This window comes from Marmota flaviventris, chromosome 4 (genome assembly GCF_047511675.1).
Source record: "Marmota flaviventris isolate mMarFla1 chromosome 4, mMarFla1.hap1, whole genome shotgun sequence".
In the NCBI taxonomy this organism is placed as follows: Eukaryota; Metazoa; Chordata; class Mammalia; order Rodentia; family Sciuridae; genus Marmota; species Marmota flaviventris.
In genome coordinates, this window is record NC_092501.1 from 166488577 (window position 1) to 166502812 (window position 14236).

The 14236-nt window shown below is 57.5% G+C and overlaps 1 protein-coding gene across 1 annotated transcript in view; it reads left to right on the forward strand.

The window, feature by feature from the left end:
• Atp11a (ATPase phospholipid transporting 11A) overlaps window positions 1-14236 on the forward strand; it is a 112596-nt gene that overhangs the window by 80647 nt on the left and 17713 nt on the right. The window contains 8 exon segments of the mRNA XM_071611650.1: window positions 1265-1368; window positions 7011-7192; window positions 8998-9249; window positions 10225-10399; window positions 11836-11938; window positions 12020-12165; window positions 12617-12676; window positions 13457-13584. Coding sequence (XP_071467751.1) covers window positions 1265-1368; window positions 7011-7192; window positions 8998-9249; window positions 10225-10399; window positions 11836-11938; window positions 12020-12165; window positions 12617-12676; window positions 13457-13584 — 1150 coding nt within the window.

Here is a 14236-nt window from a genome sequence, read left to right on the forward strand (position 1 = left end):
GAGCTGAGCCAGGAGCCCTGAAGCATGAGCAGTCCCACCATCTGGTGACCATGGCGGGCTCTGGAACCATCCTGGATGGGTCATGGCCCCAGAAGCCCCACCAGTGTGGTTCTGCAGGCACCAGCTAGAGCCAGTGCCCTGTGTCCCTGGTAGCTGCTCCCGGGGCTCCTTTTCCCACCTGCTTCTGCCCAGTGTCTGCTCAGGCGTGGCCCACCCAGGTGGCCACAACCCACGTCTCCGTGGCAGTGCCTTGTGGCTGTGGCCAGCATCTGGACTGAGCCCTCCGCCAGTGGGTCATATCTGTGACTTAGACATTCTCTCTGTGCCTCTCCGGGGTCTGTCCTGGGAGCAGGAACGAGGAAGGTTGGCGCCCAACACACCCCTGAACCCTGGGTCTGGATCCCAGTTGTCAGCCCAGGAGGGCCTCTGCCCACCCCACCCTGGGAATCGCTGAGCTGGACAGTCCCCGACTGACCTCCAGTGCCCTCCAGACTTGGTCCTGGATACTTGGAAGGACCCTCGGTGTTAGGGGGCTCAAGGATCTGTCCCCACAGAGGACCGGGTTCAGTCTCCTGGAATGTCAGTCTGGCCAAGGAGTGTCTCCCATCCCCCACCCCCGTAGCCCTGCAGCCCTGATGGTGGAGCATGGTGGCCTTGACCTGCTGCCCCACCCGGCAGGCTGAGACTCTCCCCAGAGAAGGGCCCCGGCTGTGAGTGGGTGACATCAGGGCTGGCACCTTGTACCAGCAGTTTGGCCACTGCTGCCGTTGCCCCGGCTCACCTGAGGTCGAAGGAGCCCTTCTCAGCAGTGTGGGAGGTGTGCGGCCCTGGTGCCCTTTCTCCTGCTCGGTGACGCGGAGGCCGGCCTGTTCCATGACGCTGCAGCGGCCAGTGTCCACAGGCTGCTCTCCCTGCCCTGGCCGGGCAACCCCTGCATTCATCATGCCCCCACTCTGCCCAGGGCCTTGGGTCTTTCTTTCTGCCTTTACCAGAGAAGGTGCAGCCGAGGCCCAAGAGCCACCTTCTGTTCCTGGTCCTGACTTTGCTCTGGGACCTCCGAGAGTGAGAGTAAAAGGAGGTTTGGGAGGAATCCAGAGATCTGATTTCCCAACCTCGGCTTGTCAATTGGCCATTAAAGTCTTTAAAGTGGTCTCAGGCCTGGTGTCCTGCTGAGGCATTCCAGCGGTGGAAAGCGGTGCAGGGCCCCCGTGTCAGGATGAAATTCAACCTTGGTGGTTTTCTCTTCTTTTTTCTTATTTTACAGGAGAAATCTATCTGTTTTGCAAAGGAGCGGATTCTTCCATATTTCCCAGGGTGACAGAAGGCAGAGTGGACCAGATCCGAGCCAGGGTGGAGCGCAATGCAGTGGTGAGACCCGTGAGGACGGGCGGCCCGAGGTGGCCCTCTGCCCAGGGAGGGCTCCTTTCTTTCCGTTGGTGCCTGGGATCTGGGAATCTGGTGGCAGTTCCTCGAGGTGGCAGGCCACATTCTTATAGCCCATCTCCCTGGGAGGAAGGAGCAGGTGGGACAGCCGTGGCCTGGAAATCTCTACTCCTGGTCCAGAAATCTCTTTCTGCTCCTAGTTTATAAAGCGCCAGACACACACAGACACGTCTCCATACAGCTGCATCCACATTCTGCCAGGGGGTAGCTAAAGGGTGTCTTCCGGCACCCGCCGGGCTTCATTGCACTTATTAGGGCAAAACCTTAAAACCCTGCTGCTGACTAAAGTCTGTGTGTCTGCGTGTGTGTATGTGTGCGCACGAGTCTGCGTGTGCCTGCATGTGTAGTGCGTGTGTCTGTGTTTCTGCATGTGCCTGCGATTGTGAGTGTGTGTGCGCATCTGCCTGTGTGTGCACATGTGTCTGTGTGTGTACTTGTCTGCTTATGTGTGTGCTTGTGTGCACGTGTGTGCATGTGTGTCTGTGTGCGCATGTCTCTTCGTGTGTGTGTGCGCACGCGTGCGCATGTGTGTGTCTGTGTCTGTGTGCATGCGCGCATGTGTCTCTGTGTCTGTGTGTCTGTGTATGTCTGTGTGTGTGTCTGTGCGTGTGCATGTGTGTCTTTGTGTGTCTTCGTGTGTCTCTGTGTGTGTGTGTCTGTGTGTCTGTGTGCATGCATGCACCTCTGCCTTCTCCTGCCAGGGTCCACTCTGGCTTCTATGGCACTAGTTGTTTTGAGGGTTGTCCACGTGGGTGCACATGTGTCTTCATGTGTGTCTGTGTGTCTGCATGTGTGCGCATGTGTCTCTGTGTGTCTGTGTGTCTTTCTGTCTATGTGCGTGCGTGCACCTCTGCCTTCTACCAAGGTCCCCCCTGGCTTCTACGGCACTAGTTGTTTTGAGGGTTGTCCACATGGGTGCACATGTGTCTTCATGTGTGTCTGTGTGTCTGCATGTGTGCGCATGTGTCTCTGTGTGTCTTTCTGTCTATGTGCGTGCGTGCACCTCTGCCTTCTACCAAGGTCCCCCCTGGCTTCTACGGCACTAGTTGTTTGGAGGGTTGTCCACATGGGTGCACATGTGTCTCCATGTGTGTCTGTGTGTCTGCATGTGTGCGCATGTGTCTCTGTGTCTGTGTGTCTGTCTATGTGCGTGCGTGCACCTCTGCCTTCTACCAAGGTCCCCCCTGGCTTCTACGGCACTAGTTGTTTTGAGGGTTGTCCACGTGGGTGCACATGTGTCTTCATGTGTGTCTGTGTGTCTGCATGTGTGCGCATGTGTGCGCATGTGTCTCTGTGTGTCTTTCTGTCTATGTGCGTGCGTGCACCTCTGCCTTCTACCAAGGTCCCCCCTGGCTTCTACGGCACTAGTTGTTTGGAGGGTTGTCCACATGGGTGCACATGTGTCTCCATGTGTGTCTGTGTGTCTTTCTGTCTATGTGCGTGCGTGCACCTCTGCCTTCTACCAAGGTCCCCCCTGGCTTCTACGGCACTAGCTGTTTGGAGGGTTGTCCACATGGGTGCGCATGTGTCTCTGTGTGTCTGTGTGTCTTTCTGTCTATGTGCGTGCGTGCACCTCTGCCTTCTACCAAGGTTCCCCCTGGCTTCTACGGCACTAGCTATTTTAAAGGTTGTCCACATGGGTACACGTGTGTCTTCGTGTGTGCATGTGTGTCTTCGTGTGCGCATGTGTCTTTGTGTCTGTGTGTGTGCACCTCTGCCGTCTCCTGCCAGGGTCCCTCTGGATTCTACGGCACTAGCTGTTTGGAGGGTTGTCCACATGGGTGCACATGTGTCTTCGTGTGCGCATGTGTGTGTGTGTCTGTGTGTCTGTGTGCGTGCGTGCACCTCTGCCTTCTCCTGCCAGGGTCCCTCTGGATTCTGTGGCACTAGCTGTTTGGAGGGTTGTCCACGTGGGTGTGCGTTTGCTGGTCTGCCGTGGTTTCCGTGGAGCTGGCAGCATGGGTGGGTGGACCATGCTTCAGACAGTCTCCACTCCGGGGTTGTTGAAGTCAGCTGCAGTGGACTGCGGGGTCTGGGCAGCTGGAGAGGCCAGATGGCATGGTGGCCCTCGTCGGCACATGGCTGGCCTGCTGCCTGGGCTCTGGGGCTTCCTCAGCTCTGGGAGCTCAAGAGACTGTCCAAGGTCACTCTTCTGGTATTCCTGCTCCCACTGAGCAGTTCCTGTGCGGTCAGCTGCCCCCTGTCTCTCTGCAGCTTTCTGAGGCTTTTCCTTAAAATCCTCCGTCCGTTTCACCCCAGTTTCTGCCCTGTCTGGTCTGCCGCACCGTGTCCCCAGGGCACCCTTCCTGCAGACGGCAACTGCCCAGGTCTAGCGGTGTGCCCGGGCGTGGCCATGGCCTGTGCCTTCCTCAGCCAGCGGTGTGCCTGGTTGGCCTGGAGGCTGCTGTTCCTGCAGACCTCGAGTCTTGTGGAGCCGGTTCCCAGGAGAGTGCTGCTTCCTTCAGTTGGTGCCATCTCGTGATGTGACGGTGGGTCCAGTGTGGCACTCGGGCCAGTGACCGCTGTGAGCTCCTGGGGTCGAGCTGTGCCACCCTTCCTGACAGCTCCTTCCTGGCCTCGGGCACCTCCTCTGCTGGGCACCTGAGGGCCTTGCAGCCCCCTGGTTGCTAATGTTATTTTTAAATAATGGCAGATTGACAGGAAATGAGAATGATCAAGCAAGTGCAGGGCCTTGTGTCCTCTGAGTCCCGTCATCCAGCTCTCCTCTGTGGTCTCTGCTTGGCGTCACGTCCTGACGTCGTGGAGCCTGGAGTCGGGAGGCCGCCTGCTCTTCCTCCGGGTTCCGCAGCAGCTCCTGCGCTCGGGGCTTCGCTGCCCTTTGGTTGGCTTCGGGGGACGGCGACCGGCCAGCCTTGCTCTCTCGCAGGCGTCGGTCGGTCTCCCAGCCCCTTGATGGCGGCTGGTTCTTTCCCCACCACGGTCCTGGTGCCTTGTCAGAATTGCCAGCCGGGTGTGCTGGCCTCCAGGTCTGGTCATGGCCCTGCGTCCTGGTGTCGTGCTGGCTGACCAGAGCAGGAGAGCTGCTTGGCCTTTGCAAGGTCCTTCAGGGGCCAGTTGAGATGCGCACGAATCTCAGCTGGGCTTTTCCACCCTAGGGCTCCTTGTGGGGTCACACTGGCCTGGAGGTGGCCCTGGGCAGCACTGTCACCGGCAGTGCTGGGACGTGGTCTGTGAACACAGGTGTCCCGTTGAGTCGGGTCTTGAGTGATTCCGTTCAGCCCTCCACCTCTGGCTGAGCGCAGAGCCGAGGGTTCTGCTTCCTGATGTCACTGCGGGGGTTGCCTTGGTCTCCCCTTGGGTTGTCTGGGGAGTGGTGTCTCTGCCGGCTTGGGTCTGTCTTTGTGGGGCCACGTCATCTGCAGACAGAGGGTCCTTAGGCACCCTTCCTCATGGGCGTCCCCCTGTTAATGCCTGGTTGCTCTGATGGGAACTTCTTAGGCCACGAGGAGAAGTAAGTGGCCAGGCAGGCCCCCTCTGTTCCTGACTTGGGGAAGTGCTGTCTTGGCCTCATGTGACATCTGCTGTGGGCTTTCTCCATGGCTTCTGCCGTGCTGAGTAGGCACCTGCCGATCCTGCTGGGACGGGCACAGGGCTCTGGTCAGCTGCATGTCTGCGTCCCTCGAATGCTGGCCTGCCTCTACTGCTTCTGCCAGGCCTTGTACTGCGGGGAGTGCATTTCCAGTGCTGAGCTCCTCAATCTCCTGGGGGAGCCCCTGGCCCTGCCTGTCCCATCTGGCTTGCTGGTGAGGACGTTGGTGTCCATGTTGCCAGGGGATCTGGTCCTGTCGTTTTCTGGTGGTGTTGGCCTGGCCCGTGTTACCCCGTCCGTGTGCCTGTGTGTGCACTATGCGGGTTTCACTGGCCCTGGGCAGGAAGAACAGAGAGGCTTCACTTCTGCTCCCTGAAGCCATGTGAGGAAGTCCCGTCTGCTTTGAGAAGCAAGGACCTCTGTGTTATGAAGGTGTCTGTGTGCCCTCACGCCAGCTCTGCGCGGTGGGCCACTCGGGATGGTTCTCCCTGAAAGCTGTTCTCTTGTCCTGGGGTTGTCCACTTGTGAACGAAGCCTTCATCCGTGTGCTCCTCGGGCCCTCCACTCCTCCACTCGCAGACCCACCGAGTTCTTGGTGAAGTAGGACATGGCCCAGCAGCCACAGCCAGGGGAGGGGGACAGGCGCACATGGCTGGGACACCAGGCAGCATGTGTGGGTGTGGAAGCCGGGGTTAGGACAGCTCTGGCTTCTTGCTCGACCCCTTGGAGCAGGAGACCATGTTTGGAGGGTGCACAGGAACAGAGTTCTGGAAGGTTCCTGGAGAACACAGCTTCACACACCCAGGTCCTTTTGCTCTCAGGTCTATGGGAGGCCTCTTGCGCCCCTCGCTCTCAAGTGCTCAGGGAGATGAGCGCTGTCAGTCCAGTGAGGTGCCCTTGAGCTAGACCCGGAGGTCAGAGGCATGAGGAGACTGAGTGCCCCAGAGTTGCTGGAAGCTTCCACACATACTGGGAAGTCCGTTCTAGACCACAAAGACCAGGTGTCTCCTGGAAGGCGAAATGCTTATGCAGGAGTCGAGGCTGGTGGGCAGCCTCCAGGGCCTTCGCCTTCCCCTTGACGAGCTCCCAAGTGAGACAAGTCTACTTCAGAAATACCACTTGGTGTTTACCACAGAATTGCAAGTTATTATCTTAGAAAGGTTTAACTTAAGCAATGCATTCATCAGAGAATAGGAGGGAAGTCTCTTTTGGGGTGATAACCCTGACGATTCCTGCTCACGACCTGCGTGGGGCGGGAGTAGGTGTGGGCCAGCTGGAAATAAAGGCTGGGATAAGAAATAAACACAGGGGCGGGGCGGGGCGGGGCGAGGGCTAGCAGTGGCGCGCTTGTCTGGCATGTGTGAGGCACTGGGTTCAATTCTCAGCACCACATATAAAAAAATAAACGTCTATCAACAACTAAAAAGATAGTAAGGAAAAGAAATACACACAAAAGATGAGAAATGTGTCTATATTCACTGACGGGTGGACGAGCCCTTTGGGCACTGACGGGTGGATGAGTCCTTGGTCTGATCCTGACGAGGAAGAGACCCGCAATTGCTTTGTTCAGAGTGGAACCCACCAGAAGGAGCCAGTGAGGAGCTTCTTCAGGAAACAGGATGAGTGGGGAAGACAGTTGTTTGGAGCTTGGCAGTCACGCCCATGTCCTGGCGGCTGCGTTGGAACCAGGGATGTGAGCTAAGGCAGGGCATGGCTGACCTGGACTTTCTCAGACCAGGGAATTTCACCCAGGAGTTCCCAGGAAAGCAGCCTCCCCACCTTACGGCGGCTCAGACAAACCCGTAGTTCACACACAGCTTCCAGCAGCTGGTGTTCCAGGCTTCCTAGATGGGAATTTGTGATTCGAGATGATTCCCCGGACTCTGCGTGGTCAGGAATAGTGTAGGACTGACCCTCACTGGTTGGCCTGTCCTCCTAACTAGAACGTGGGCGTCAGGAGGGCCCCTGCGTGCTCAGCGCAGCCCCAGCCCTCCTGACGCCGCCGTGTGGTCCGCAGGAGGGGCTCCGCACGCTGTGTGTGGCCTACAAGAGCATGGCCCCCGAGGAGTACGAGGGCGCCTGCAGACTGCTGCAGGCCGCCAAGGTGGCCCTCCAGGACCGGGAGAAGAAGCTCGCAGAGGCCTACGAGCAGATCGAGAGGGACCTCATCCTGCTTGGTGCCACGGCCGTGGAGGACAGGTAAAGGCACACACCTGCCCACCCCAGGCCCGCGACGCAGTGGGCGGCCAGGGTGGGTGAACGTCCTGGGGGGCTGTGGCCAGAGGCCACTTTGCTGTCCAGAAACAAGGGGGCTGAAGCACACTTCTCAGAAAGCCCATTAGGGATCATCAAGGTCCAGGTTTCCGTGGTCCTCCAGGGTCAGCGAGGGGCCTCGGCTGAGCTTGCTAATGTGTTCCCTCCCCCCCTCCCCTCCCTCCCCCTCAACATATTTCTCATTGCCCTTTGAAGAAGCTTAGGATAGCCCGGGACTGCTGCAGGGCCTAGTGATCGTGACTGGTGGAAAGCGCCAATCACAGGTGTCCCAGCCTCCAGGTGGCTTCCCGCCTCCACAGCGGTCAGTGAGGAGTAGGCCTTCCTGGGGCTGCAAGCACAGCAGGACGCCAGGGGTTCTGCTGGGGGAGCAAAGCCAGGACCACACTGCTGCTCACGGCTGCTGCTCATGGTGAGGAGAAAGCCCTCGGGGCTGACCTCCATGTTCCGGAGCCTTCTGTGAACACTTCACGTGCTCCTTCTGACGGGAGTGTGGTGCAGCACAGAGCTGTGGCTGGCTGTGTGCCTGTGCACTGTGCAGTGGGGACCCAGGCCTCCGCGGGAGACCCGCACTGCGGCAGACAGGCTTTAGCAAGCCAGGACTGTGGGGCGGCCGTGGCCCTGTGCCCGGGAAGGGGAGGGATGCTCAGCTAGACAGGTGGCCACAAGGCAGCCATAGAGCAGGTGCACGGAGCCTGGGGGTGGAGGGTCAGTGTGGCTGACCTTGGGACATGGAGATGGAGAGGTGACCCCTGGGGCACAGGGGATGAGTGGCTGTGAAGAGATGGCAGTTGATTACAAGTGATCTCTTTGAAACACCAGCCAACACTTGCAAACCTCTCTGGGACTCATTCCTCCCCCCCAATTTAAATCTCATCAATTATTAAAACTCTAATTACAAATAATTATTATTAGAGGGGTTTTTTTTGTTTGTTTGTTTTTTGCTTTCTGTGATTTGTGATTGTGTGACCTGGACAGTCCTGTGCAGGGAGTTCCTCCCAAGTCCAGGCACGTCGCTGCACTTCACCTGAGCCCAGTCCCCCACCCGCACTGTGTGGGAGCAGCGTGTGTTGACCCACCTCCAACAGTCAGGGCTCTCAGACCTGGAGGGGACGGCAGGCACTGGGTGGGACGCTCGTGGCTGTGACCCCACCAGCACCCACAGACTGGCGCAGGCTGACAGTGTCAGCAGAGTGTCCTCGCAGTGAGCCTCGGCCAGCTGGCAGGAGGGAGGTGGTGCAGCCCGACCCCATGGTCCATGGTAGACAGGAAGGGAATCCCCCACGTGCGTCGAGGGCATCTGGCCTATGGACCCGGGCAGCACCCTCAGGACGTGGTATAACTTGGGTTTGGGATTCCAGTTTGGTAAAAGGCAGTCAGACAGAGCAGGTTGTAGCAAAAGAAGTGAAGTGACTCCTGCGACCACCCCACGCCCCGTTGACCTGCGAGAGACCATTCCCCATGGGCCATGAGGATTCCTCACAGTGCCTGCTGCCCTGTCCACGTGGTGGGTCTCAGCTGGACAGAACTGGAGGTGGCCAGTGGCGACAGTGTGTGGACGCCCTGTCTGGCCTGTCTGCTGGTGTCGCGAAGCGCCATGAGCGCCGCGGTGAGATGGCCAGCAGCAGCCGCGTGCTGGGATTCTGCAGCGCGTCCCTCTGCAGCCTCAGGCTCCTGAAACCCTCTCCCTGGCCTTTGTGCTCTGGCGCCCACCTGCTGGTTTCTCCCCGAAGGCTCCAGGAGAAAGCAGCCGACACCATCGAGGCGCTGCAGAAGGCGGGCATCAAGGTCTGGGTGCTCACCGGGGACAAGATGGAGACGGCTGCGGCCACCTGCTACGCCTGCAAGCTCTTCCGGAGGAACACGCAGCTGCTCGAGCTCACCACCAAGCGGATCGAGGAGCAGAGTCTGCATGACGTCCTGTTCGAGCTGAGCAAGACCGTCCTGCGCTGCAGCGGCAGCCTGACCAGGGACAACTTCTCAGGGTGGGTGCCTCCTGCCCCTGGAGGGGTCAGGCGCAGCCTCCACTGGCAAGTCCTGGGGTCTCCCCATCCTTACAGGGGCCTGGGTCTCCTGAGGCATGAGCACAGGTCCTCCTGGGTCAGGTTGAACTTGGGACGGAGTCCTGGACCTCCCAGTCGTGGACTGAGACACGTCTCCCTGCTCCTCTGTGTGGGGTTCAGGTGCAGACTGTGGGCAGGGTGGAGGTACGGGAAGACAGACTGAGCACGTGTTCTTGTCTTCCTCTTTTTTTAAAGTGTTTTCATTGGGATAATTCTTGACTGCTTCTAAGACTCGGGGGCTCTGCGGCAGATGCCAGAGAGAGTATCCAGGCAGGCTGGGGTTATCAATAATGCAGGCGGTCTGTCTGGGGCCAGGCAGCGTGCTGGGATGTCCGGCAGTCTGACAGACACAGTGTACAGGGCTGCCGTGCTGGCCTGCGGCGCGTCTTCTGAGATGGGGCTTGTTTAGCTGGTTTTAGATTCCCATTAGTGTGGGCAGAGCATGTGAGTGCTCTCATCAAATGCAAATTTTAAATTATTCATAAATAGACGAGGATAGTTCTCTGTGCCTGAGATGCTTTTGGGGATTGGGAGTATTTGTCATTTTGAAGGCTGGCAAAGAGAGTGTGTCACCCTGTTCTCATCAGCTTGGGTTATTGGGCAGGGAGCCTGTGGTTGCGAGCTGTACACACAGACGGGGGTTCAGGAATCTGGACCCAGGGTAGGCTGACAGACAGAGGCCCTGTTCCCAGAGCTTCCCACGAAGCTGTGGCTCTGTCTGAGGAAAACAAGAACATTTCATTAAAATATCATCATAGTTGCTACATGCAGTGCTCCGAAGGTTGCCTTAATGAAGTGGAGGCCCAGCGGCTTAGTCCTGGGGGGTGGCAGCACCTATAGGTTCTAAAACGTGGATCTAGCGATTGAGTGATCTTTCTTATTTGTGTGGCCTAACAGACTCTCAGCGGATATGCAGGACTACGGTTTAATTATTGATGGCGCGGCGCTGTCATTAATCATGAAGCCCCGAGAGGACGGAAGTTCCAGCAACTACCGAGAGCTCTTCCTGGAGATCTGCCGGAACTGCAGTGCTGTGCTCTGCTGCCGGATGGCGCCCTTGCAGAAAGCCCAGGTGCGCCCCTTCGTGACCCAGGGATGCGTGCTGAAACACCAGCCCTGTCCCAAGGTCCCTCAGCCCCGACTCCTAAAAAACCTAGTGTGGTAGCACCTTTAGAAACAGAGGCAGGAATGGCAGAGGTTTCAGTCACCCTCCCTGACTAGTGAGTGTGGAGTCCAGGGTGGCCCTTCCAGGTACAGTGGCTAGGAGGGTGCTGGCTCCCTCCTGAGAAATGAAGAAAGGAGGGGACTGGCATTTACTGAGTCCCTGCTGTGTGCCATCCCCAGTCATCAGTGCTCTGGCCTTCAGCCCTGCGGGATGAGTAGGTCCTGACCTTACCAGCTGGCCTACGTGTCCAGAGCATGCAAATTGGACTCTTGCCAGTCCAGCTCCAAACTTTGGTCCTACCCCCTTGAGTTCTTATGGGAGACACACCTGAAGTGTTTCCAAAATACTTCTAACTACCTTTTAAATGCATTATGGGAACTACATGTAAACATGACGTCTTTCCAAACTCAGTAGACCTGAAGCCCCAACTTGATCGCAGCACATCTTAGATACAATAGGCCAGCATCTAAACTGTTCATTAAAGAAATCTGCAACTTCTCAGATTGGCCCAGTGGTTAAGGTAAAATAAGTGCAAGGACTGGTGGTCAGCACGTGACATGTGTGACGCTCACCTCTCACTAAGAGCCAGGGCCTCCCTGGGCAGTTCTCAAGGAGGTGCCCCAGGCTCAGGAATCATGTGCATCCTGTTTCCATGAACTTACTTCGTTCCTTCCCTCCTCTAATATGTTCCACTAAATCTGTTTCAGTTACTTCCCAGATGCAGCTAAGGTTTTCTGAACCAGTTCTAATTTCTCAATTGGCTTTTGAAAAGCTTTCTACATTGAATTTGCATGCCAGTCTCTCATCTTGAAACCTGCTTCCCATCTTTCAGTCTCACCCCTACACCAGTGCACTTGGCACCTACGTGGGGGAGACCACAGAGAAAGCTTGGAACCCTAGAAGTCATTCAGTGCACGCAGGTGCCAGGTTAGCTCTGCGCACAGGACAGTTTTGAAGAGTAAGATAGCCGGGGAACCACGGCTCGCTCTTTAGACTCGCCGCCTGACACCAGCCCGGCTCTGCAGACCTGCTCATGGGGCCGAGTTGGCACCTGCCCTGGTATTTGAGTCGTGGCCAGCCATGCAGCTCACTTGATGGCCCTTTCACAGCCTGTCGCCATCGTATCTCCCACGTCTCACTTTATTCTGCTGGTTTTCAAATGGGGATGACGTTCTGCTGTATAGAGGGAAGCAGGCTATGGTGAATTAGCTCCAAGCCAGCAGCGCTCCCACCTCACCCCTCAGCTCTGCCTATGCGTGCCACCCTTGTGTGCCTCTATGTGTACTGTTAGGGAATAACCCTGGCAGACAAAGCAGAGGAGTCAATTTTGTTATCTTTTCTAGATTGTTAAGTTGATCAAATTTTCAAAAGAGCACCCCATCACCCTGGCCATCGGTGATGGCGCCAATGACGTCAGCATGATCCTGGAGGCCCATGTGGGCATAGGTGAGCCAGGGGGAGGCGGCGACAGGAGGCTGCCCTGGCTGGGCCGGCTCCCAGCTGGCTCCTCACTCTCCATGCTCGCAGGGGTCATTGGGAAGGAAGGCCGGCATGCGGCGCGGAACAGCGACTACGCGATACCCAAGTTCAAGCACTTGAAGAAGATGCTTCTGGTCCACGGGCATTTCTACTACATCAGGATCTCTGAGCTGGTGCAGTACTTCTTCTACAAGGTAGGCAGTCTCCGCACCTCCCCCTCGGGCCGCGTGTGCCACCAGGACAGCCTGACCCTGGGCAGGAAGGAAGGGGTGTGTCTCTCACCATGGGAGGCTCCCCAGCACCTCCTCCCCCCCAGATCTCACTGTGGAGCTGACGGCTCCGGCAGTGGGGTGCCTGTGGGGCACCATTTGTACCTCTTCCAAGAGCCCGGCTCCCTGGGCAGTAGCTTATTTCCTGGCTTTGCTGACCCCTTCCTAACAGAGTCCCTGTACACTGTCTGTGTCACCGCAGCCAGAGCAGGGTTTTAGTGGCCACTGAAACGAGAAGAGAATTTCCAGAGCCCATTCTGTGCTCCTCTGCAGGACGCAGAGCACGTCTGGGTTGGTCCCCACACAGAGTAGATGGTGTGGGCTCTGATCCTCTGGAGACCGTCACTGACCTAACGGCCTGCGGCTTGCCTTTCAGAACGTCTGCTTCATTTTCCCCCAGTTTCTGTACCAGTTCTTCTGTGGGTTCTCACAACAGGTCAGTCCTCACGTCCTCTAAGTCAGGGGCCTGTCCTTGCCTTGCTCCCCTTCCCTGGAGGGTGGCTGCAGTGGGGAGAAGAGACTTTGGGACATCCAGGCCACCTTGCCACAGGGACAGTGAGCAAGCTCACTACTGTTCCTCCCACTGTCCCTCCCACTGCCCGGGGCCCATCAGCAGGCGGGTATGGGATCAGGTGCAGGCCACAGTGCTGAGGAGCCTCTGGGCGGGTCTGCTGGCCTCAGGTGTTGGAGAGGCAGGACCCACCTCCCAGCCCCCAACTTGGGGTGTAGGGTCCACACTGGAGGTACTCATGGGTGTCTGTGTCATCCTTGGGGCCAGAGGCCCTGCAGTGTGCCAGGGGCAGGGGTGGTGGCCTAGGATGGGGACAGGGACAGGATGAGGGGGCTCCTGAGCCCTGCTTCCCAGGTGACGCCTGCGTGTGCCAGTTGCTTTTCTGAAGCATCCAGGACCAGGCAGGTGAATCTGGAGGGTGGCTGTCAGAACTGCAAATCCTTGTTCCACTTCTTCTTCCCTTTGTCCCCACTTGGCAATCTGCAGTGACAGAATGGGTGGGTCAGAGCCAGGAGGGGCCAGCTGCAGCTTTGTCCTGGCCCTGTGAGGCTTTGTAGTCATGCTGTCCCCTCTGCCTGCAAGGGTGGCTCTGGGTACACTGTGGGCACATTCTGTGCCCAGCTGTGGTTCTCTGTGTTAAGTGAAAGAGGACACCAGCAGTCTATGCAGGAAGTGAGGTGGTCAGCGGACGCCCTCTTCCTCCAGACCCTGTACGACACCGCGTACCTGACCCTCTACAACATCAGCTTCACGTCCCTCCCGATTCTGCTGTACAGCCTGATGGAGCAGCACGTGGGCATCGACGTGCTCAAGAGAGACCCTTCGCTATACAGGTGGGTCCCCACCATCCCAGTGGCCCTTCCCTGCCCAGAAGCACCCAGGGACTGCCTCAGTCCTTCCGGTCAGCACCGACAGACATGTCCAAACCTGGGGATGTTAATGGACTGTGCACTTGCCGCCAGGAGCCCTACCAGCAGGAGTGTGGCCTTCGCCCCCAGGTCAGAGATGGCGGAGAGGGGACGCACGTCAGGCCAGTCTGTTTGATGACTGTGGAAGAACTAGGGATGAGGATGTCGGGCTTCTTGTGACCATGAATTCATGGCCTGGATCACCCTTTAGAACCAAGTGTGTTCTGTTCAGAAATGTTGGTGGATCTGGTTTCAGTGTGATCTTTTCTTCTTAAAAAAAAATGTAATTAATAAAGAATAGATGTTTTTCTGTTATTTCAGAACTGCCATTCAGGATCTTTGGCAGACTTGATGTTCCTGTTTGTCTTTTTAAATTAAACATGTATTTTTCCTCCAATTTAGACTCACAGGTGGTTGCGGAGCGGACTCCAGGGAGACTCCACGTGCTCTCATGCGGTTTCCCCAAAGCCCGCACATTGGGAACCGCGGGGCACGGAGGCTCTCACCACACTCTCGTCTTCCTCAGGTGGCCTGTGTCCACCCTGTTTGGGGGTCAGGCATGTGCGGCGGTGCAGCG